The sequence below is a fragment of the Peromyscus maniculatus genome, chromosome 3 (assembly GCF_049852395.1).
Source record: "Peromyscus maniculatus bairdii isolate BWxNUB_F1_BW_parent chromosome 3, HU_Pman_BW_mat_3.1, whole genome shotgun sequence".
In the NCBI taxonomy this organism is placed as follows: Eukaryota; Metazoa; Chordata; class Mammalia; order Rodentia; family Cricetidae; genus Peromyscus; species Peromyscus maniculatus.
In genome coordinates this window covers 108,004,933-108,028,901 of record NC_134854.1, presented here as the reverse complement: position 1 = coordinate 108,028,901, position 23,969 = coordinate 108,004,933, and the positions used below count along the sequence as shown (strand labels likewise).

General features: G+C 47.2%; 2 protein-coding genes across 21 annotated transcripts in view; both read left to right on the top strand.

The window, feature by feature from the left end:
- The first annotated feature begins 1,288 nt into the window (after positions 1-1,288).
- Positions 1,289-18,923, top strand: LOC121828198 (sperm motility kinase 2B-like). Of its 7 annotated transcripts, none has more exons than XM_076567135.1 (13): positions 1,289-1,376; positions 5,038-5,131; positions 6,555-8,524; positions 8,866-9,037; positions 9,561-9,755; positions 12,241-12,412; positions 13,444-13,637; positions 13,715-14,026; positions 16,384-16,465; positions 16,644-16,742; positions 17,324-17,492; positions 17,799-18,099; positions 18,773-18,923. In XM_076567135.1, the coding sequence occupies exons 3-4, from the start codon at positions 6,588-6,590 to the stop codon at positions 8,900-8,902; spliced, it is 1,974 nt and encodes a 657-aa protein (XP_076423250.1). In that variant the 5' UTR covers positions 1,289-1,376; positions 5,038-5,131; positions 6,555-6,587; the 3' UTR covers positions 8,903-9,037; positions 9,561-9,755; positions 12,241-12,412; positions 13,444-13,637; positions 13,715-14,026; positions 16,384-16,465; positions 16,644-16,742; positions 17,324-17,492; positions 17,799-18,099; positions 18,773-18,923. The 7 variants fall into 7 exon arrangements, with proteins under 7 accessions (XP_076423250.1, XP_076423249.1, XP_076423248.1 ...); XM_076567134.1 differs by having other exon boundaries at positions 6,490-8,524; positions 17,321-17,492; XM_076567133.1 differs by lacking the exon at positions 12,241-12,412 and having other exon boundaries at positions 5,043-5,131; positions 13,744-14,026; positions 17,022-17,492.
- The window catches only part of LOC121826479 (sperm motility kinase X-like), an 88,202-nt gene continuing 69,275 nt past the window's right edge, over positions 5,043-23,969 (top strand). For all 14 annotated transcript variants that reach the window (XM_076567105.1, XM_076567078.1, XM_076567077.1 and 11 more), the window contains exon 1: positions 5,043-5,131. The gene's annotated coding sequence lies outside the window, so the exon portion shown is untranslated. The remainder of the gene's footprint in view (positions 5,132-23,969) is intronic.

Here is a 23,969-nt window from a genome sequence, read left to right as displayed (position 1 = left end):
TGGAAATTTGGCATTCAATGCAGTTTTCAACAAAAAGTCATTTGAAGGATAAAGAGCTGACAAGATGGCAGGCAAAGGCTTGCCACCAAGCACAGTGACCTGTGTTCTAACTCTAGAGCCCACATAATGGAAGCAGAAAACTGACTGCTGCTAGCAGTTCTCTGCCTTTCCTAGCACGCAGGCATGCTATGTTCCCTGCCTGACAGTCAAGGCCAACCCTCTGAAACTGTAAGCAAGTCCCCAGTTAAACGCTTTTCTTTACAAACCGCCTTGGTCATAGTGTCTCTTCACAGCGATAGAACAATAACCAAGATACTGGGTGACTTAGCAGACCCAATCTGGTACTAGAGTCCCAGGAAGATCCTAAAGAGTTCCCAGTTTTCAGTCTACACTGGAATCCAGAAGTGGGTTCTAACACTGGCAAAGGAAGGCTCAGACTAGATGAATTTGCCAATGAGAGTGAGGGCAAGCAGATAGAAAAAGTACAAGCTTCCTTCTGCCAGCTGAAGGTGTGGGCCAGATGTAGGGTGGATCTACTGGCTCATAGGATCCAGAATTAGGGACAGTCTCCACCTCAAATAATTCAACCAAGAAAAATCCCTCTCAGGCATGCCCCACTGCCTGGGTTTCAGTTAATTCCTAATATACTCAAGGTGACAAGATTAGCCATCACAGACTCCCAACGTCAACCAGAGACCACCATCCATTTCTCCATAGTCTGCGTCTAATGAGAAGGGAATTGACTTTCTTGAGTGTGTATATGATGAGCTTTATAAGTAGATAGTTACTAAAGTGTTAGGGAGCAAGTGAAAAAGGAACCATGCTGCCTGTCCACTAATAGATGAATATCAGTGTCCACAACCCACTGAAGGACAACACTCTGGAGCCTGTTGCTGGCATGACCACCATTCCTTTTATTATTATTAAAGTGGAAAGTATCCTTCCTATGGTTTTGATGGCAGATGTCCCACAAAGAATCATGGGTTTGAATAGGAGTCACTGATTGGGGAAGGTGTGGATCTTAGGAATGGGGGCCTTGCCAGAAAAAGTCGGTCACTGGCAACAAGGGAGAACTGGATGTAACCAGCCTCCTCAGGTCCCTACTGCCCTAGGTACCCGCCTTTCCTGATACCATGCCTTCCCTGTCCTTGGAGTGCAGAAACTGAGGAAATCAGCATGATTTGTGCCCAGACATGGTTAGTTCATCTTTTGCTACGACGTCACAAGGAGCCATTGTGAGGAATGATAGATACCTGGCCATATACAGAACGCACTAGGCCTGGTTTCTGTCCACACAGCGTGGTAGCTGTTGGTTGGTGGATCTCCACACTGGTGAGCTTCACGAGGACTCTGCACAGCTGTTGAACCTCATCAGAGTGAGTTCCCTTCTGAGGCCATGGCTTTTGTGGCTTTTCTGTTTATTTATTCATTTATTGATTTCAGGAATGATTGTCCTTACTCTTATTTTTCTTGATAATCTCCCACTTTATTTTTGTATTCTTTCTTGATCTATGTTATTTTCACTTTGATTTACCCCTTTTCCACTATTAAAAAACGTGCTTTAGTTTATATTAACTGCACATCATGAGTAAGTAATCTCACAGTGACATTTCCATACATATCCATGAACTTTGAACACATTCCTCTCATCTCACTAACTCCTGCCCACTGATTCCAAGTCTCCAGTGCTTCCTTTTTTATTTTAGGCCCTTCCTTTCTATGTTTTGTGGACTCATAGTCCAAGGACTGAGAGGCCACATTGGATGGTCTTTCTTTTGCGGGCGGGGGGGGGGGGTGTTTTTCTTTTTTTCAAGACAAGATTTCACTGTGTAGCATTGGTGTCCTGGAACTCATTCTGTAGACCAGGTTGACCTCAAATTCAGAAATCAGAGTGACTCTGCCTCCCTGGTGCTGGATTAAAGGCGTGCATCACCACTGCCTACCTAGAGGGTGTTTAAGGAAGGGCACCCATTGTGTCTGTGCTTTAGGAAAAAGTCTCCTCCTAGGTGATTAACTTGGGCTGGCAGGTCAAAAGTCATGGCTCCAAGCAGGTCAGAGATGAGATTCCATTCTTTTCATGTTATGTATAGAATTGGGCAGCTGAAAAGAATTCAAGAACAGAAAAAAAAATGAAAGTCTAAAAGGAGCCTCTTCTTTGAGGAAGAAAAGAACTTTCCTTGGTGGGACTTACCACACCCTGTCCCTCCACCATCTTCTGTCCTGTCTGAGGGAAGCTGTCTTTTCATGGGTCATTTTCATTTTCTAACTTAAGTGGGGTGTGCGATCACAGGACTAAAGCTGTGTGCTATCACACACAGAGGTTGGGGACAGTAATGATTTTGAAGTAAAGGATCAGTTCTGCTGTCCTAAGAGCACAAAGAACATGTCCAGGAACAAAACTGCCCAGTGCTGGAATCATGCCCAGCACTCCACAGACCCACCCCAAACACCTGTCCCTTTGGAAAAGGAGGGGACATTTCATTGACAAGGACAGTCTTTACCTGATTTTCCCAAACCTGGCCTTGAATAAAACTCCTAATCTTTTTTCTTTCTTTCTCTCTCTTTTTTTCTTTCCTTATCTTTTTCTTTCTTTCTTTCTTTCTTTCTTTCTTTCTTTCTTTCTTTCTTTCTTTCTTTCTTTCTTTCTTTCTTTCTTTCTTTCTTTCTTTCTTTTTTTCTTTCTTTCTTCCTTCCTTCTTCCTTCCTTCCTTCCTTTCTCTCTCTCTCTCTCTCTCTCTCTCTCTCTCTCTCTCTCTCTCTCTCTCTCTCTCTTCTCTTTCTTTCTTTCTCATGCTGAATGGAGTTTATTGAGGGAGGGAGGAGGTCTTAAATACAGGCTTACAGCACAATGGGAGAACTCCAGAGGGCAGAAGTTCACTACCAATGTTTCATAATCCTGCATCTAAGCTGTTGATGCCCATTATGCAGGATATACAGACAAGGATCTTCCCTTAAGCATTCAGGAGGGTGGAACCCGGCAGGGAATTAGCATAGGGAGGATATCAAGGTCAAGGTCAGCAAGCAAGGCAACAGCTACCCAAAATGGGGTCCAGGGCCCTACAAAAGCAGCCCTTGCTCTTCTCTTTGCTTTTGCGTTTTGGTTTGGTGAGACAGGGTCTCCTGTAGCACAGGCTAGCCTCAAGACCACTGTGGAGCCAAAGACGACTTGAACTGCTATTTCTCCTGCCTCTACTCTCCTAGCTTTCATAATTGCCATATGCTCACCTTTATAAGACTTTGGTTGTTTCTCTGTCAGTTTAGTGGCCTCGCCTGAATCTACTGATATTTTAACTACCATTGGTGCCCCGAGGCTCCAGAGGTAGCACCCCACCATACAGATTGAGGCCTAGCGGGATTTCTGGTCCCACTGGTACCAGCTCAGCCACAGCCGCCAAGTGTAAGTTTTAACTAAGGCTGTTGTTCTATTTACCAATAAGGACTCGAGAATCAGGTGTTGGGGAGAAAACCTAAACCTGCTAGATGACAGAGGCTGAGAAGCAACCAGAAGACCTTCCTTTTTGGCCAGAGACCCAAGGAAAAGTGTCTCTATACTCGTCCCAAACCAAAAAGACCCAAATCTCTAAGTCCCTCCCAGCTCCTTCCTGTGCATTTCTCTATCCATATTCCTGGCTCCTCCTTCTGCTCTATTGCTAATTCCTGTCAACTAGTTGCTGGCTCCACCCCCAGACCCCAGGGTAATTTTATTACCAGTCTCTGAGTTTCTCAATGCCATCAGATATCCCATAACACTTTCCTGTTTTTTCCCATTGAGCTCCTATATAATGTACATCAGCTGCCCTGAAGGACTCTCCTCAGGCTGGACACAGCTAGTTGTATCATGCCTAATTGTGAGGTGTGTGTGTGTGTGTGTGTGTGTGTGTGTGTGTGTGTGTGTAGTATATGTGTGTATAAGTGTGAGTCTGTGTCTGTGTCCTGCCAAGTCTCTGTTGAAGCATCAATCACAAAACAAGAGTATTAAATTCTGGGGACTCACAAGCACTAAAGACTTGCCACACAGCAGAACATGTGGCCTCTAGAAAAGGGCTTGATAGACTGAGTTCATGCTTTTCCTTGACCACATGAGAATACATACAAAGTACCAATTAGAGTTAGAAAGCATCCCTGTTACACACTCAATCTGTTTGTATCTTGATCTTGCTTTGCCAATGTCCAGACACACAAGCAACCGATTTCTGTTGTTTATAAGGGACAAACTAAGACATTTTGTTTGAGAGCAGAAGGCCTAGGGTGCCAGGATAGGCCTCCATCTCCTACATATGTTGTCTATAGGGTTCTGGCTGACAAGTACTTTCTTGATCATTTTGAACATATCAGGCCACTGTCTTCTGGGATCCTGGACTTTGGTGAGAAGTTTTAGGAACAATGGGGACCATGAGACAAATGGTGTCAACTTTCTCCCAGCCCCACAGATGTTAGTCCTCGGTCCTGGGGTGCCAAGGAAAACAGTATTTTCTCACAACATCCCAATATAGTCAGGAGCTGTCATCCTATCGGACCTACCAATCTGAGTTTAAAGACAAATAAGATGAATTCTTTGAGAGTAGACATGATGAGTTATTACAAACTTGTCACAGAAGGCTGGGTCCAAATTAAGAGCAAAACACTATCCACCTACTAAGGGGAGACTATCAGTCTGTAAGCAAGGCAGGGCCAATGCTCTGGAGCCATTGTCATTCTTAGGACTCCTTGTTTTATTATTAAAGTGGAAGGGTCCTTGTTAAGGTTTGGGTGTCAATGCCCCACAAGGAATCGAGTGTTTGGACACTGGTTCCACCAGGTGACACCATTTGGGGAATTTTTGGACCTTGGGAAGTAGGCAGCAGGAAGAGGTGGGTCACTGGGCAACACTGAGGACAGCCATTTGAGTGTAACCAGGCTCCTAAGGCCCCTACTGCCCCACTGGCCAGACCAGTGAGCTGTGCTGAGCCCTCATTGGTCCATTTCTTGCTGTGATGTCACAATGACAGACACCTGTGCATTCACAGCTCTGGCTGAGGCTGCCTCCTGTCCTTACAGTGCAGGAGCTGCTGGTTGGTTGGAGAGGTGGTGTTCGGCACTGGTGAAAGAAAGAGTTGACTTGGACTTTCGGGAGCTGTTGGACTCCGACATTGTGAGTTACTCTCCAAGTCTGTTGACTTTATTTGGTTTCTTGTTCTCAGTGAATTTGTCTATTGGCTTGCTTTATTTTTCCACTCACTTTTTCATGTTCTTTCTTATCTTCTATTTGACTTTCTATTCTTTTTGATGTGTGGGGTAATTCAAGACAGGGTTTCTCTGTGTAGCTCTGGCCTTTATGGAACTCACTCTGTAAACCAGATTGGCCTTGAACTCAGAGATCTGCCTGCCTCTGCCTCCTGAGTGCTAGAAATAAAGGCATGTGCCACCACTGCCCACCAGTTTGTATTCATTTTTAGGTTATGTTTATGAGGTAGAATGCTTGATATTTTTATTTTATGGGTATGAGTATTTTGTCTCCATGTATGTCTGTGCACCACGAGCCTGGTACCCGTGGGGGTCACAAGAGGGACACAGATGAGCTGAAGCTCAAGTAACAGGTGGTTGTGAGCCACCATGTGGCTGTTGGGCACCTAACCGGGGTTCTATGAAAGAGCAGGAGTTGCTCTGAAACACTAAATCATCTCTCCAGCCCCTCTGTGTTTGTCTTTACCTCTTCCTTTATTGTCATGTTTTTCTTCATTTATTTCTCCTATTTCAAGCCTTTTCTTGGTAATATGGCACATAGAAGCCATTTAGTTAGGACAATCACAGGAACACCTGTAATGCATTTTTGATCACATTAATCATGTGATTAACCTGTGCTGTTATGCTTTCTTCTCCCACTTCCCCTCCACTTTCCTAGTAGACCCTTTTTAAGTTGACGATCCCCTCCTACTCCCAAATCCCACAGAGGAGAGAAAACAAGCGGCACATTTGCAGGACTGGCTTTTCCCAGGTAAAGCATCTGCTCCAGTCTGTCCTTGTTGAGAGCCCCAATTTCATCCTGGATGGATTCCCATGGCTTGACTGTGGCACTCTTGCCCTTTATTCCGTTTCTATATTGTGTAATTTGTCCTCTAAGCATGCAGAGCAATTCTTGCAAGGATCCTTGTGAGTGTGTTTTAACCATCAATTATGGCCTTATTAATGTGTTGTGGAATTTGGTGAGAAGTGTCAGTACTATTATTAAGGACTTTCACATCCATGTTCATGGAAATGGCTTTTTTTTTTTTTTTTTGAGACAGGGTTTCTCTGTGTAGCTTTGCGCCTTTCCTGGAACTCACTTGGTAGACCAGGCTGGCTCTGCCTTCCAAGTGCTAGGATTAAAGGTGTGCGCCACCACCACCCTGCCCAATCTGTGTCTTATTCTGCTGTGTGCTGCTTTGGAAGGTGCTTTCTTCTCTTTCTGAGCATTGAGTCCCTATTAGGTTGTCTGAAGTATCTCTGACTTTCTTTTCCTTTTGGATGTAGGAATTTGTACTGATAAACAGTCACAGGAGCCTGATTTGGACTGTTTAAAATTCCCCCATTGAAAGTTTTGTTCTAGCCGTATCAACAAGGACCCGACCATGGAGCAGGGCGGGGAGGCCTGCTGTTCTGCTGAGGAGACCTTCACTGCTGACTATAAGATGATGACGACCCTGGGCCAAGGACAGTTTTCAGAGGTCAAACTGGCCTTTCACGTGCCCACAGTATCCTGTGTGGCGGTAAAAATTCTTAGAAATCAGAAGAATTATGCTTCGCTTATCAACAGTGAAATCAGCATCATGAAATCCCTTGCCCATCCCAACATAATTAAATTGTTTCATGTGGTCCAGACCAGAGAGACCACCTACCTGGTGATGGAGCATGCATCAGAGGGAGACCTGCTCCATCATATACTGAAACTAGGGGCCTTAGAGGAGAGCAAGGTTCGAAGGCTGTTTACCCAGATAGTGCATGCCCTGAAGTATTGCCATGATAAATTTATCATCCACAGAGACATAAAGGCCAATAACATCCTCCTTGACCACAGGGGTAATGCGAAGCTGTGTGATTTTGGCCTCTCTGCTAAGGTCATCCCTGGGCAGAGGCTTTTTGGGTTTTGTGGCACTCTGAATTACTGTGCTCCAGAACTCTTTGGAAAGGAGACATACGATGGCCGTGCTACTGATATTTGGAGTTTAGGCGTGCTCCTCTTCTTCATGGTGACTGGGCACCTTCCCTTCAAAGCTTACTCTTCTGTGAGGGTGATACAACAGATCCTCACTGCAGACTTCAGGGTGCCTTCGCATGTTTCCGTTGATATTCGAGATCTCATCCTCAAACTGCTGATTATAAACCCCTACAGGAGGCTCACCATGGTCGAAATCATGAGGCACCCCATGGTCAAGAGCAGTGAGGCCCATTCACCGCCTACCTCCACCCAGTCTCTCCCAGGCACCCCGAGTATTGTCAGGGCCATGACAGTCATGGGGTATAAATCCAAAGAAATCATTGAGTCTCTAAGAGACCATAAATACAACCAGGTGGTGGACAGTTACCTAATTCTACAGCACCAGTCACCCAAGGGAGACTGCTACCATCACCAGGAGAAAGCAGTGAGAGCCATGCAGCCAGGCCTTGTCCTCAACCTGACAGATCGTCACACTTTCCCTGTGTCCTTAGGGAGAGCTACCGAGCCTGCTCCCCCCACCTTCACCTTGCCATCTAAGACCAAGGAGAGAGATGAGAAGAATGCCAGGCAGGGTGGCACAAGGCACAGCATGCCTGCTGCCCTGTGCTGCCAGCCAAAGAGGACCCACCCTCCCCACCTACCTCACCTGGGCTGTCCTGTGGCTGATTCCCTCATGGGCAGCAACCTGGAAATCACTGAGTATTTCACACAGTCCGAGATTGGGTCATTCGGCAGCCACATGGCCAGTGTCCAGCCACCTCTCTTTCTGGACACCTCCTCTCCTAGGCCACACCAGAGTGAGACTCCAGGTGACACAGACAACAACTTGTCCTCCTGCAGTCCACAGGAGGAACTCTGGAGCTCCCAGGAGGCATCTCAGTATTTCACCCCCACAGGCTCCTCCCCTTGGGATACATTGCAGGAAGAGACCATGACCCGGGATGAGGCCATCACCCATGAAGCCACCAAGACGCAGGAAAATACCATGATCCAGGAAACGTCCATGACCTATGAAGCGACCATGACCCATGATGTGGCCATCAACCAGGAAGCAACTTTGACCCAGGAAACCACCATGACCCAGGAGGCGACCATCATTCAGGAAGAGGCTATCACTCTGGACATGGCCATGACCCAGGAAGCAGCCATCACCCATGGCCAGTCCCAGGATGCAGGCCCAGCTTCTTCCCGAACCCGGAGGCGCCACAGCTGGAAGAGGATCAAGGAAACAATTATGAACTGCCTCAGAAACCTCTGTTGCTGCTGCGTGCCTCCTGCAGAAGGAGGCCATGCCTCCCGCAAGAACCTGGCTCCAAAGAAAAGGGATCATGGAGTCACCCCTAGAACCAGGTGGGTGCACTTACTTCATTTTATTTGTGCTTCTCCTCCTGTCCCTTGTGATAAATGATGCCTGTGCCCACTTGAGGCACATTTGTGAACTTATCAACCTGTCACTTCAGAGAGACCAATCCCAGAGAATCCCCTCAAGTATGACCTTAAGCTTGTTCAGCTACAAGTGGACACAGAGATGCTGATGAGAGCAGGGAGAGCAGTAGGCGGGGCAAGGCCAAAGGAGGCAAAGATTCCATGGAGGACCAGTGGGGAGCTTAGACACTGGAGGGACAGCCCAGCAAGTCCTGTGTGTTCCAAAGCCACTAAGAGTCTCCTTCCTGTGTCTTTCTGGTTTGAAGTCCTGAAGAGGTCAAGCCCCAGCTCCATGGCTTGTGAGCCACAGGTTGGGGACCGGTCTGGCTGAGAATCGGACAGCCCCACAGGGAGCCAGGCCAGATGTCCAGGAGGCGGTGTGGACACAGACCCCTCCTGCAGAGGAAGAGTTGTCCACCTCAGCGCAGATCTCTCCAGGTAAAATCCCAGGCAGGAAGGACAGGCTTTTCACAGGGTCTTGCTCAGAGGGGAGGGCTGAGGTGCAAAGGGGCCTAAGCTGTCTCATGGAACAATAGCCCCTTGCCCTCTTCCCCTGCCTGGCTAAACATCAGAGATTGCCCTCTGGGTAGTGACTCTCCTTTGCTCCCTGTTTTGGGGCAGAGAACATGGCCTTCTCCATCATATGAGACTTCTCTGCGCAGGGGGAGTATTTCTAGTCAGCCTGTCCCACCTGCCCCAAGATGGGTTCCCAGGTTCAGAATGTGGCCAGCAAGCAGCCCTGTAGGACTCCTCTAGAGGGCAGCCTCCTGACAACCTTTTACAAGAACCCCCCATAGTCATCACAGCAAGTTACATTGCTTGAATCCTCAGACCCAACTCAGAGCAAAACTTGGGACAATCTCTACTGAGCAGTGACTCCAGGGCCGGCTGAGTCTTCTCTCTCCACCAATACTGCCCTCTAGTTGCTCACCTGCTGCCTCTCCATGCTTGCTCCTTCAAGGCCATCATTTCCATTGGGAACTGGATTCCACACTCACCACCACGTGCCATACCATGAGGCAGTATTACGTGTCATGATATGGATCAAACCAGAAACCCTTATGAGGGGCCAGCAACGTGCTGCGGGCCCTGCCTCTTGCCAGCCCAATTCTTCACTCAAACAGGCATATCTGTAAGGTCACTTGTTCTTATACAGGTAAGCAGCCTTTTGCACATCCTTTGGGCCAGCTTCCGGGAAGCCTTCCCTGTCCATCCCACAGTCACATTGGTAAGGTCTCAGCTCATGTGTTCTTTCTCCTTAGACAGTGCCAAAATGCCACAGCATGAGACACAGAAAAGTCTGTGTGACTGATGTGGATGGTACATCTGTCTATGTGTCTCCCTAATGTGACATGAAAACAATGGTCCTGGGATGATGCTCTTGCTAGGATGGCTTCTGTGTCCAACAGCGTGTCTTGATAGTGTTCCACCACTAGGAGAACACATCTGTCTTATCTGTTCTGTCCTTTGAGCACCACTGAACTCCTAGGACAGACATTTTTGTGTGTGTGTATGTGTGTGCTCAATCTGAGAAGAAAAGAGAACTTTATTCCACTCTGGGGTGAGAAGAGCATCCCAGAACCCCATGCTTCCCAACCCACTGACAACAACTCTGGGAAAGTGCATTCCACTGGATCCTTTGCTGGCCTCAGCCATTGAATCTGCTCAGATAAAAATGAGGAGGACTTCTCAGGTGACTCTGGCCAGTCTGGGAGGGAGATCTGACTTCACATTGTGATCCCCCTAAGACAACTGTATTGTTCACCTGCCCCCATCCCCAGGAATATAAAGCCACTGGTGAGTATCTCTGTCTCTGTCTCTGTGTCTCTGTTTCTCTCTCTGTCTCTGTCTCTCTCTCTGCCTCTCTTCTACATGAACAACTTCCAGGCAGGTCAGCTGTTCAGTCTTAAACTAGACCCCCAGAGAATCACCAAACACTGAAGATTGCTATAAACAGCAAACTCAAAATGCAAACATGAAATAAAAATTGCAATTGATTGGAATAGATACATGAAATTAAGACCAACCAACCAAAAAAACCACACATTAATCCTTGAATGACTCACACTAATAATAACAGTCCCACAGAATCATGCTAAGGTTACACATTCCACCTACAACCAAAGATGGAAATTAGCTTTCATTCCCTGACAGGTGTTTTAAGGTGTCACATGCACAAGTCCATTTTATTTTCTGACATTTGGTTCTGTCTACTTTGGTCAACAGGAATAGTATTGCTACAAACTGTTTTCATCTGCTGGTTTATGTGTTTATACAGAATATTGCCCTATAACCGTGGCTGGACTGAATTCAGTAGGTAGTCCAGACTGGCTTTAAATTCCTGAGGGTCCTGCTGCCTCAGTGTCTCTTAGGTACACTGGAACATTGTTAGCATTTGTGGTTTAGTCAAAGTCTGATATATCCCAAGCAGGCCACTCTGCAGCCAAAGATGACCTTGAGCAGGATCCTCATCTTCTTGTCTCTAACTCCCCAAGGCAGATATTCCAGTTTTGAGCCACTCTGCCCTGTTAAGTATGAAAACCTCAAGGCCAGTATAGACAGGAGTGAGTTGCAGGCTGAGTGGAATCCCATCTCAAGGAGAATATGGAAATTCTGAGCATTTTGAACTATCAGATCTGGACAAGGCCTGGGGAGATGGGGGAATGGCTAGAGCACCACAGAGAAAGGAAGGAGTGTGTGAAAACTGGATGTGGCGGTGTCCTTATGTCATTTGAGGCCTGGAGCTGAAGAGAGGCAAGTGTGGGAGCTTGCTGGCCTGAGGTCAGTGAGACACCCTGTCTCAAAAATGAAGGTGAAAGCCTGGTTAACAAAGAAAAAGAACTAAGGTGTGCCGGATAGTAGTTGTGCATACCTTTAATCCCAGCACTTGGGAGGCAAAGCCAGGCAGATCTCTGTGAGTTCAAGGCCAGCCTGGTCTACAGAGTGAGATCCAGGACAGGCACCAAAACTACACAGAGAAACCCTGTCTTGAAAAAAAAAAAAAAAAGAATTAAGGTGTAAAAGCATTTGAGCATTTGATTAGTATTCCTGACCTACATGTGTGCTCAAAGGTTTAGAATAGAATAGATAGACAGACACACACACACTCACACCTGTGGTCACACACACATCATGCACAAACACACACGCTCTTTGTGCAGAGTTCTCCACCCTGTCCTTACCCATACCCCTCACTACTGTCTATTCCTTGTACTCATGGCCTTTTCTTTTCTTTGCCAAAGCACATGACTCTTAAACACCACAGTGGCATAACTATCAGTCCCCTCTAATGAGGAATCCTCTCATTTTTACTCTCCTCCTGTTTTGACTTGGGTTTTCTGTCTGTAGTTCAGGCTGCCAGAGTGTTTGAGGGGTTTTGATATTTAAATTATCTTTGTAGGGATGGATGACCTTGAACTTTTAATCCTTCTGCTTCCACCTACCAAATATAGGGAATACAGGAATTCTCCAGCAAACCTGGTTTATTTGGTGCTGGAGACCAAACCAAGGACTCCCTACATGCTAGGCAAGAGCCGTCCCAACTGAGTCACACCTGTATCTTAGACATGCAGGGCCAGCACAGTAAATCCTGTGTGTTCCAAAGCCACTGAGACTCCTTCCTGTGTCTTTCTGCTTTGAAGTGCTGAAGAGGTCAAGCCCCAACTCCATGGCTTGTGAGCCACGGGATGGGGACCATTCTAGCTGAGAATCGGACAGCCCCACAGGGAGCCAGGCCAGATGTCCAGGAGGCAGAATGGACATAGGTCCCTCCTGTAGAGGAAGAGCTGTCCACCCCAGCACAGAGCTCTCCAGGTAAAATCCCACACAGGAAGGACAGGCTTTCCAAAGGGTCTTGCTCAGAGGGGAGGGCTGAGGTGCAAAGAGGCCCTAAGCTGTCTCATGGAACAATAGCCCCTTGCCCTCTTCCCCTGCCTGGCTAAACATCAGAGATTGCCCTCTGGGTAGTGAATTTCCTTTACTCCCTGTTTCTGGGCAGAGAACAGGGTGTTCTCCATGAGGTGAGACTTCTCTCCCCAGGGAGAGTATTTCTAGTCAGCCTGTCCTACCTGCCCCAAGATGGAGGTTCCCAGGTTCAGAATGTGACCAGCATGCAGCCCTGTAGCGCTCCAATAGAGGGTAGCTGAGGTGATTGTGTTCCCCAAAATGTTGTGCACCCTAATAAATTTATCTGAGTCAGAGAACAGAATAGCTACTAGACATAGGGCCAGAAAATGGGGGCACACACGCCTTTAATCCTATAACTTGGGAGGCAGAGATTCATCTGGATCTCTGTGAGTTTAAAACCACCTTGGAAACAGCCAGGCATGGTGACTCATGCTTTTAATCCCAGAAAGTGAGCCTATAATCCCAGGAAGTGATGGCAGAAATGAAAAAGGTATATAAGGCATGAGGACCAGGAACTAGGCAGGTTAAGTTTTTAGGCTTTTCAAAAAGAGTTCAGCTGAGATCTATTTGGATGAGGACTCAAAGACTTCCAGTCTGAGGAAACCGGATCAGCTGAGGAACTGGCAAGGAGAGGTAGCTGTGGCTTGTTGTGCTTCTCTGATCTTCCAGCATTCACCCCAATTCCTGCCTCTGGGTTTGTTTTCATTAATAAGACTTTTTAAGATTCATGCTACAGGTAGCATCCTGCCAACTTTTTGCAAGAACCCCGAAAAGTCATCACAGCAAGGTATACTGCTTGAGTCCTCAGACCCAACTCAGAGCAAAGCTTGGGACAATCTCTACTGAGGAGTGAATCCAGGGCCGGCTGAGTCTTCTCTCTCCACCAATTCTGCCCTCTAGTTACTCACCTGCTGCCTCTCCATGCTTGCTCCTTCAAGGCCACCATTCCCATTGGGAACTGGATTTCACACTCACCACCACATGCCACACCATGAGGCACTGATAGGTGTCGTGATATGGATGGAACCAGAAACCCTTATGAGGGGGCAGCAACCTGCTGTGGGCCCTGCCTCTTGCCAGCCCAAGTCTGACTCAGAGGTTCATATCCCTAAGGTGGCTTGTTCTGATACAGGTAAGCAGGCTTTTGCACATCCTTTGGGCCAGTTTTCTGGAAGCCTCCCCTGTTCATTTCACAGTCACTTTGGTAAGGTCTTATCTCGTGTGTTCTTTCACCTTAGACAGTGCCAATATGCTACAGCATGAGACACGGAAGAGTCTGTGTGACTGATGTGGATGGTACATCGATCCATGTGTCTCCCTGATGTGACATGAAACAATGGTCCTGGGACCATAATCATGCTGTGCTGCCTTCTGTGTCCAACAGCGTGTCTTGATAGTGTTCCAGCACGAGGAGAACACATCTGTCACATCTCTTCTGTCCTCTGAGCACCACTAAGTTCCCAGGACACACATTTTAATGTGCTCAATCTGAAAAGAAAAGAGAACCTTATTCCACTCTAGGTGAGAAGTGTACCCCAGAACCCCATGCTTCCCAACCTACCGAAAACAACTCTGGGAAAGTAGATTCCATGGGATCCTTTGCTGGCCTCAGCCACTGGATCTGCTCAGACAGAACTGAGGAGGACTTCTCAGGTGACTCTGGCCAGTCTGGGAGGGAGATCTGACTTCACATTGTGATCCCCCTAAGACAACTGTATTGTTCACCTGCTCCCATCCCCAGGAATATAAAGCCACAGGTGAGTATCTCTCTCTGTCTCTGTCTCTGTCTCTGTCTCTGTGTCTCTCCTTCTCTCTCTCTGCCTCTCTTCTACATGAACAACTTCCAGGCAGGTCAGCTGATCAGTCTTAAACAGGACTCCCAGAGAATCACCAAACAATGAAGATTGCTAGAAAGAGCAAACCCAAAATGCAAACATAAAATAAAAATTGCAATTGTTTGAAATAGATACATGATATTAAAACTGACCAACCAAAAAATAACACACAAAACCTTGAATGACCCACCCTAATAATAACAGTCTCACAGAAGCATGCTAAGGAAACACATTCCACCTACAACCAAAGATGGAAATTGGCTTTCATTCCCTGACAGTTGTATTAAGGTGTCACATGTACAGGTCCATTTTATTTTCTGACATTTGGTTCTGTCTACTTTGCTACAAACTCTTTTCATCTGCTGTTTATTTGTTTGTCTGTCTGTCTGTTTGTTTGTTTGTTTTGTTTGTTTGTGTTTGGAGACAGGGTTTTTCAGTGTAGCTTTGGTATCTGTCCTGGATCTCATTCTGTAGTATATAGTGGCCTTGAACTCACAAAGATCTGCCTGGCTCTACATTCCAAATCCCGGGATTAAAGGCATGGACCACCACCGCCCAGCTCCTCTGCTGGTTTATGTGTTTATACAGAGTTTTGCCCTGCAACTCGGCCTGGACTGAATTCCGTAGAGAGTCCAGACTGGCTTTAAATTCCTGAGGGTCCTGCTGCCTCAGTGTCTCTTAGGTACACTGGAACACTGTTAGCATTTGTGGTTTAGTCCAAGTCTATGTATCCCAGGCAGGCCACTCTGTAGCCAAAGATGACCTTGAGCAGGATCATCATCTTCTTGTCTCTAACTTCCCAAGGCAGAAATTCCAGTTTTAGCCACTGTGCCCTGTTAAGTATGAAAAGCTCAAGGCCAGTATAGGCAGGAGTGAGTTGCAGGCTGAAAGGAATCCCATCTCAAGGAGAATATGGAAGTTCTGAACGTTTTGATCTATCAGATCCGGACATGGTCTGGGGTTATGGGGGAATAGCTAAAGTGCCACAGAGAAAGGAAGGAGTGTGTGCAAACTGGATGTAGCTCTGTCCTTATGTCATCTGAGGCCTGGTGCTGAAGAGAGGCAAGTGTGAAAGCTTGCTGGCCTGAGGTCAGTGAGACACACTGTCTCAAAATGGAGGTGAAATCCTGTGGTGGTGGAGCACCCCTTAATCCCAGGCCTGGGTGGCAGAGGCAGGCATATCTCTGTGAGTTCAAGGACAGCTGGTCTAGAGAGCGAGCTCCAGGACAGCCAGGTAAACTTGGAGAAACCCTGTTGCAAAAAAAACAAACAAAAAGAACTAAGGTGCAAAAGCAGTTGATGAATATTCCTGGTCTACATGTGTGCACAAAGGGTTAGAACAGACAGACAGACAGGAACACACACACGTACACACAACACACACACACACACACACACACACACACACACCTGTGGTCACACATGCACCTTGCACAAACACTCACACTCTTTGTGCAGAGTTCTCCACCCTGTCCTTACCCATACCCCTCACTACTGTCTATTCCTTGTACTCATGGCCCTTTCTTTTCTTTGCCAAAGCACATGACTCTTAAACACCACAGTGGCATAACTACCAGTCCCCTCTAATGAGGAATCCTCTCGATTTTTTTTTTTATCTTCTCTTGTTTTGACTTGGGTTTTCTGTCTGTAGTCCAGGCTGCCAAGGACTGGCGACCCTCCTGCCTTCAGCCAACTGATTGGAGGGGATACAGGTGTGCACCTGTCCTTTGTGTGTTTGAGGGGTTTTGTTTTTTAAATTATCTATGTAGCAGTGGATGACCTTGAACTTTTAATCCTCTGCCTCCACCTACCAAATGTAGGGGCTACAGGAATTCCCCACCAAGCCTGGTTTATTTGGTCCTGGGGACCAAACTCAGGGCCCCATGCATGCCAGGAAAGAACTGTCCCAACTGAGTCACACCTGTAGCTCAGGCTAGCCTGGGACTCACTATGTAGCTGAGGAAGACCTCCTGATGGAATTACAGATCTACACCATTGACCCTGAATTTTTGCTCTCTCTCTCTTTTCTTTTAACCTTTCTAGATGACCTAGTCTTCTTACAGAGAGTCTTTTGGAGTGCCACATACATGAGCTGTATCCAGATACTGCTCTTCTTCTGAAGCTGGTGAGCTGTGATCTGGGCAGGAGGGAGGGAAAGGAGGCTGTCCCAGTCCCATGCCCTCTCAAGGACACTCAGGTCAGTGTGCAGCAGTCCCTGGACTGTCACCTGTGTAGCCGGGCTGCTTTGAAGGACTGTTCTGACTAGCGGCCCTCAAGTTGGACTCATTTAACTCTCTATGCAGCTCTGTGGGAAAGGATGGAAGGCACCAGCCTCAATCAGCCCATGTCCGGACCTGTAGCTGATGACACTATGGGATGGAGCCTCACCCCCCTACTTGAAGGTTTAGTTCCCTCGCCCCTCAGGAGATCTCATGCCCCTCACATTTAGCCAGTTCTAGGGAGTTTGTGCATTTTTCTTAAAACTAGATGCTAGAGCTAGGATGAAGGTATATTCCTATAATACCAGGACTCTGGAGGCTTAGACAGGAGACTATCCATAAATTCAAGGCCAGCCTGGGCTATATAAGGAGCAGTAGTCTAGCTTTGGTGGCACTGTGAGATCTCTCTCTCTCTCTCTCTCTCTCTCTCTCTCTCTCTCTCTCTCTCTCTCTCAAACACAGAAGTCGAACAACAGGACTAGTTCTCGATGTGCCTTGCATGCACACTGGTTCTTGGCTCTGGATTCTTGTCCAGCAGAAAATAAAACCAGATAGAGCATGCTGGGAATCCCAGTATTGGAGGGTGGAGACAAGAGGATCAGGCTGTCAAGGTCATCTTCCAACATGGAGAGTTGGAGGTCAGTCTAGGAGGAATGACACTATTTTAAAAGCAAACAACCCCTACCCCAAATCTTAATGCCCAAATCTAAGAAAACAGTGACATGGCAGCCCATAATAACCACATATTCCGTGTGAATCAGAAGATCTTTCTGATAGAGAGAAGAAAGTCCGCCATTTAGATGTGCAGTAATTTTTTTCCCTGTGACTCACATCTGGAATTGGCCTGAGTGTTGAGTTCATCCCTGTGCACACAGCACTGAAGAGTTCAACAAGTACTTCCTGCTGGCCCTGTGGGAGGCACTGGGGTGCTTTGTGAGTAGTGCTCCCTGGTGATCCTGTGGGGGGCAGTCTGGAGGAAGGTTTGGAGAGCATAAGAAAGGCAGGGATGCTTTTGGCCCTGTAACCTGTCAGAAACTGTTGTTGTGCTGCCCCCTAGTGGCACTTCTATGCCAGTTCCCTGTTAGAGCACCTGGTTGGCTGAGGTCTCTGCTTCACCTGGTGGAACCACTGGGGTGGTTGGGTGGGTTTGTGGGTGGGGTGGGGGTAGGTTTGCATTACTATACCCATCTAATATGATTCTGTCCTTCCTTCTTTCATTCCTTTTCCCCATTATCATAGTAAAGGAACAAAATACCCTTCATAGCTCTGCTGACCAGGAGATGGCCTTGAAGAAACTGCAGAGACACACACTGCTATTCCTAACTCTGTTGTTCATAAGGCTAGACGACTGGGCAGCAAGTCAAGAGTGAAATCGACACTCTGGGCAAGATTCAGAAGCACAAGAGGACTGGGACAGTGACTGTCTATTTTTACATTACCTGCTTTCCTTGTGAGATAGGAATTCATTCCCCAGAATGCAAGAAAAAGAGTGAGCAGGCTTGCTGAAGCTTGTCACCCCAGCACTCGGAGATGGAGACAGGTGCATCTCCTTTTTTGTTTTGCTGTTGTGATTCATGTTTTGGGTTTTTCCCAAGAATTTCTCTGTTTGGCCCGGGCTCTGTAGACCAGGCTGGCCTTGAACTCACAGAGATCTGCCTTCTTCTGCCTCCCGAGTGCTGGAATCAAAGGCATGCTCCACCACCACCTCCATTTGATGAAGGTGCATCAATCTTGCTGGCCCTGAGAAAGCCTGTGTCCAAAACACAATGTGTACAGCATCTGTGAATTGATATTTGAAGGGAATACATGTGCTATATACCTACAAGTTTGAGCATACACGTGTATGTATTCAAGGACACACACATACAAGCACACAAGTGTAAACATATAATGTGTGAGTGATCTGCACACACACTGAAGTAAAAATAATGATAAAGAAGCACAAAGTTACTTGCAGAACCAGGTAGCTTTTTGGAAGACCTGACCTTCTGTGCAGGAGCATCCTAGTTGGCAAGACCTAGGAGAATGAGACAGGGTGATGCTGCTGAGAACACTGGGGTGGTCCTCTCTGGATGCTCTATGGTTGACAGAGCCTAGCAAGCCAAGCTTTGGGGACTCTTATTACTGCTGAGTAGAATCCAGTTGGTGGGCTGACAAGGTGATCCCAGCTTTGTTAGCACAGTGGGTCACCTGGATGTCTCACCTCTCTGCAGCACGACAAGAGGCACCTCACAGAAGCTGAGGAGGATGGCCCTGCACTCAGGAGCAAAGGCCACCTTGATCAGTTCTACTGGCATTAATCCTCCCCACAAATCATTGCAATATGTTTTCTATGTTGGAAATAAAATGGCATTGTTAAATGAGCTTTTTGTTGTTTTGAGACAGGGTCTTTGTAACTCTGCTTGGCCTGGTACTGTGTAGCCCATGCTGGTCTTCAATTTGAGGCCATGCACCTCGGCTTCCCGAGTGGCTGGGATCACAGGTGTGCCTCATCACTCCCTCTTCAATACACACTCCTTCCTCTTTGTTTCTGTGTATGTGTCTCTGTCTGTCTCAACAAGTATATCACATACCCCACCTTATCCTTGAATTTGTGATGTAGCAAGAGGTGCCCTTGAATCCTGAGCCTCCTGACTCCAGCACTCACTCACACTAGTTTTATGTATCACTGGGGATCAAACCAGGGTGTGTGCACCCTAGATATGTACTCTTCACACTAATCCACATCTTCAGCATATAATGCTCCCTTTTCAACTTTTGACAATTCTCTATTTGGACTACTATCTTTTGAAAATAATATGGCTGGTTAAAAATGTAAGCATAGGAGAGTATAGCAGAACGATAATTCCAGTGTAGGTGGTGCCATTCATGTCTCCTTTATAGGCAGCTCAGTGTTGGGTAGCTGTGTGATGCTGTGCGTGTCACTGTTAAAGCTCAGTGGGCCTTATCTGTCAAGTGATAGTACCTCATCCGTCATGGTGTGAGAAATCTGTAGTGGAAATCCATTCCACCAATTAGCTTTGAGATATAAGTCTTAGGGTGTGGCTTCTTTCCGCATATATGATGCTTAAAAGGAAAGAGGGAGGGGCGGGTCCCAAAAGAGGGTGGAGTGGGTCCCATCCCTTTTTTAATTAAGAAATGTTCTATTCACTTTTACATACCAACCACAAATCCCCCTCTCCTCCCTCCTCCCATCCCCCAGCCTCCCCCCAATACACCCCCCATTCCCCACCTCTTACAAGGCAAGGCCTCCCATGGGGAGTCAGAAGAGCCTGACATTCAGTTGAAGTAGGTCCAAGGCCCTCCCCCTGCACCAAGGCTGCAATAGGTGCCCCACCATAGGCACCAAAAAGCCCACAAATGCACAAGGGAAGGATGATCCCACTGCCAGGGAGCCCCTTAAGCAGGTCAAGCTACACACTGTCTCACCTACAGTCAGTTTATCATTTTCCTTTAGCAATAGTGCATGGCAACAATGGTCCGGATGCAGGTGGCCATCCTGCTGCAACAAGGTCTAGGCATTTAGATAAACAAGCCACAGGCCTTTTCCAGGGTCCCAAAGTCGGAGTCAGTATGTCTTTGGCCACCCTGTGTCATTCATCCACATACAAATGGAAAGGCTTGATAATGCCCAGTAGCCTGAGTTCAGGGGCTGACATCAAAGCCTCCTTGAGTTTTTAGAATGCCTCCTTTCTTGGTTTTCCCAGATCAGGATTCCATATTCTCCTAGACTCTGGTATAATAGTTTTGCTTTTTCTGCAAAGTCTGGTACCCAGAGTCTGCAGTATACAACTGTACCCAAGAATTCTCTCACCAGCCTTTTATTTTGTAGCTCAGGAATATTCAAGATAGCTTGGAACCTGCTCAAGGACAGAGTCCTGCTGCCACCCTGTAAGCAATACCCCAGATAAGTTATCTTATTGGAGCACAATTGGGCCTTGTTGGCAGACACGTGGTAGCCCAGTTGCCAGAGCATTTTAAGCAGTTCCTCAGTAGCTTGTTGGCTTTCTTTCGGGGTACACACAACAATGAGGAGACCATCCACATGCCGTAAGAGGGTGACCTTTGAGTGCCCCTGGAGGTACTCAAGCAGATTTGCACTAAGGGCTTCACACAGAGTAGGGGAGTTCTTAAACCCCTGTGGTAGTTGGGTCCAGGTCAGTTGATCACTGAACCCTGACTAAGGGTCTGTCCATTCAAAAGCAAATATAGGTTGGCCCACAGGACCCTGGGGTAGAAAGAAAACGGCATCTTTCAGGTCCAGGACAATATATACAGCTTTTCCTGGATCTAATAGGCTGAGCAAAGTGTAAGGGTTTGCAACACTCTTGTGGACAATTTCCATTCTCCTATTTACTTAAGTCCTGAACAGGCTCAATTGCAGGGAGCAGAAGAGTGTCCCAAGGCAAGTGCTGGGGACCAAAATTCCCGCATCCCTAAGGCAGCTGATGTGCTTTCTAATACCAGCCTTAGCTGCCCTTGAGATGGGGCACTGTTTAACACCTATAGGCAAGGCTGAGCTTGAGAGCTGAACAACAATTGTCTGCCAATGTGAGGCCAGTCCAGAGGAATTGGTCTCTGCCCATACTCCAGGGAACTTCAGCATTAATTCTGTTAGAAGGGAGTTGGCCACTCCCAGTATTTTTTTCCATGTTAATTTTTGTCATTTGTTTTTCTGATGAGGGGCAAGTGACCAGGATGGCTGACTATGGACTCCCTAGGTCCAGATTGGCTTTATTCTCACTGAACTTGATGGTGACACCAAGTTTTCTCTGCAAGTCTCTACCAATCAGGGCTTATGGACAATCTGGAATAACAAGAAATGAGTCACAGTACCTTGTCCAAGGCCCACTTCTTGGTTGGTGGTCCAAGTGTAAGTTCCAGTCCCTGTGGCCCCTTGGGTAATGGTCTCTTTCTTAGTAAGAAGGCCCAGGGGTTGAGTTAGCACTGAATGGGCTGCACCTGTATCCATCAGGAACCCCCTGCTTTTCCTGTGACCACGGACTTCTGGTGGCTCATTAGTATGGAGCCCTGACCCCATCAATCTGATCCAGCTAGAATGTTCTTTTTCTTTACAATATGCACATTGGTCCTTCTCTGACCTGACCTGGGGCTGGTTTGGCTGCTTGGGGTGATTTTGATTTTGATTGGGCATTTCTCTAAATGCAGTCCCCATTATTTTGTCCGGCCTCCTGTCTTCTCACCTGGACCTCTATTGTTAAAAGTCATTTGAGTCACATGAACTATGAACCAATAGCTGAGGAGCCCCCAACTGGATCAGGCCCTCTGGATAAGTGAGACAGTTGATTAGCTTGATCTGTTTGGGAGGCACCCAGGCAGTGGGACCAGGTCCTGTACTCAGTGCATGAGTTGGCTGTTTGAAACCTGGGGCTTATACAGGGACACTTGGCTCAGCCTGGGAGGAGGGGACTGGACCTGCCTGGACTGAATCTACCAGGTTGAACTCAATACTCTGGGGAGTCTTTGCCCTGGAGGAGATGGGAATGGGTGGTGGGTTGGGGAGAAGGTGGGGGCGGGGGGAGAGCGGCGCGGGAGGGGGGAGAACAAGGGAATCTGTGGCTGATATGTAAAATTAAATTATAAAATAAAAAAAGTCATTTGAGCCATTTCTACTGATGGTGACTTATTCACCCCCTGACCTCTTCTACTTTCTGTAACTTCCTGTGAATATCTGGGGCCGACTAGATGACTACAGCAGTATTATAAACAGCCCACTGGTTTTCTGGGGCACCCAGATCAATGGGGGTAAACTCCCGGTAAGCTTCTTGGAGATAATCCAGGAATGAAGCAGGAGATCCTGATTTCCCTGAGTTACTACCTCAGATATGTGGTGGTATTCTAATTGTACTGAAATGTGATTTTGATTGTATGTTAATAAATAAAGTTGCCCGGGGGTCAGAGCTATTAGAGCCATAGACAGAGCATAGCGGTGGTGGCACACGCCTTTAATCCCATAGATCTCCGTGTGTTCAGGGATACAGCCAGCATTCGAGACATACGCCTTTAAGATCTAGAGGACTGTACATACAGACAATGACGAGGCAGTCACGTGTTTGGGTTTACAACCAATGAGAAGGCAGAACAAAAAGACTATGAAAAGACATACACACAGGAAGTAGCTCTCTTTCGGAGAGCTAGGACCACAGCAGGAGGAAGGGTGAGATTTTAGCTCTGAGCTCTGACCTCTGGGCTTTCTCTTTTACATTGGTTCTGTGTTTCTTATTTAATAAGAGGGTTGGTTACATCAACACAAATACCTTTGAGAATTAGTTGGTTTCTAGATGCTGCTCTCATTCTGGTCAGGAGGCCCCAGTGATAGGTGTCCAGTTCCCCCTTGCCTTGATCAGTGTTGGGGTTCCAGTTTGGTAGAGCTGAGGGCAACATTCCCTCGTCTCTTCTTTCAGCATCTAACCCAGTCACCCCAGGACCCTTTGCAGCCTTCCTGGCTTCAGTCATGATTCAATTCCTCTCCTATGCAGTAAACCTAGAAACTTCTTAAAACCAGCCCAGGTGAGTTGATGGATAAAGAAAATGGTTTCCAACATGCTGATGAGGGCCTGAGGCTTCTTAGAGAAGGGAGGGTTCTGGGTCTTTCAATTATATAAATCACAGGTTGAAAATGGAGGTCTGGGTCTCCTGTCCCCATCAGTCCCTTTCTCTGGCAGGAGGGCCCACTAGAGGGTGCCTCTCTAAGGAGGGAGAATAGTTGAAGCTAGCTTGTGGAGCGTAATCCAGCAAGCTGGGGTGTGGAGGTGAGGGCAGGGCAGGTTTCTTAGACTGCAAACACATGGTACCCTGCAGACACAGTCAGGTCTTGGACTGGCTGGATGTGTGGATTGTAAGGTGGGGGATCTCTTGCCTTCTCTTCTGCAGAAGCCAGAACAGAGTCCAGGCATTTTCCTGAGGTTTTTGCTCAGCCTCTGACACATTAACTCGGTGACTGAAACAGTTCAGCCAAGGAGGGGGCTCAAGGAACAGGCAATGCCAGTTTCATGTGAGGAAACTGGTCAGGGTGGCCAGGGTCCCCTGGGACCAGTTGCCAGACTCACTTGGCAGTTTGAGGGTCAAACAACCGTGTTTCTGGCCATTCTAGTTCACAGAGAGTGTGGAGATTCCTAGGAGACAACTCTGTAGCCCACCTAACAGAAGTTCTGAAAGTGTTACAACATGGAGTTCAAGGGAAACTTGGGTATGGTCCGTCCAATTCCTATTTCTTCAACAAAACTTAGAAACACAAATCCAGCAGACAAAAGAAAACAATGTAAAAAGATAGTAAGGCCACACAGTCAGAGATGACCAGACAAAGACGAACATGTGATGGCCACCTTTATTCATACACCAGAACCAGGAGGACAGGAAGACATCTCTTGCTGTCCCTGGAGACTGGGC

Coding starts and splice junctions, on each gene's coding strand:
- LOC121828198 (XM_042274438.2), top strand. CDS start 6,588: ATGGAGCAGGGCGGGGAGGCCTGCTGTTCTGCTGAGGAGACCTTCACT.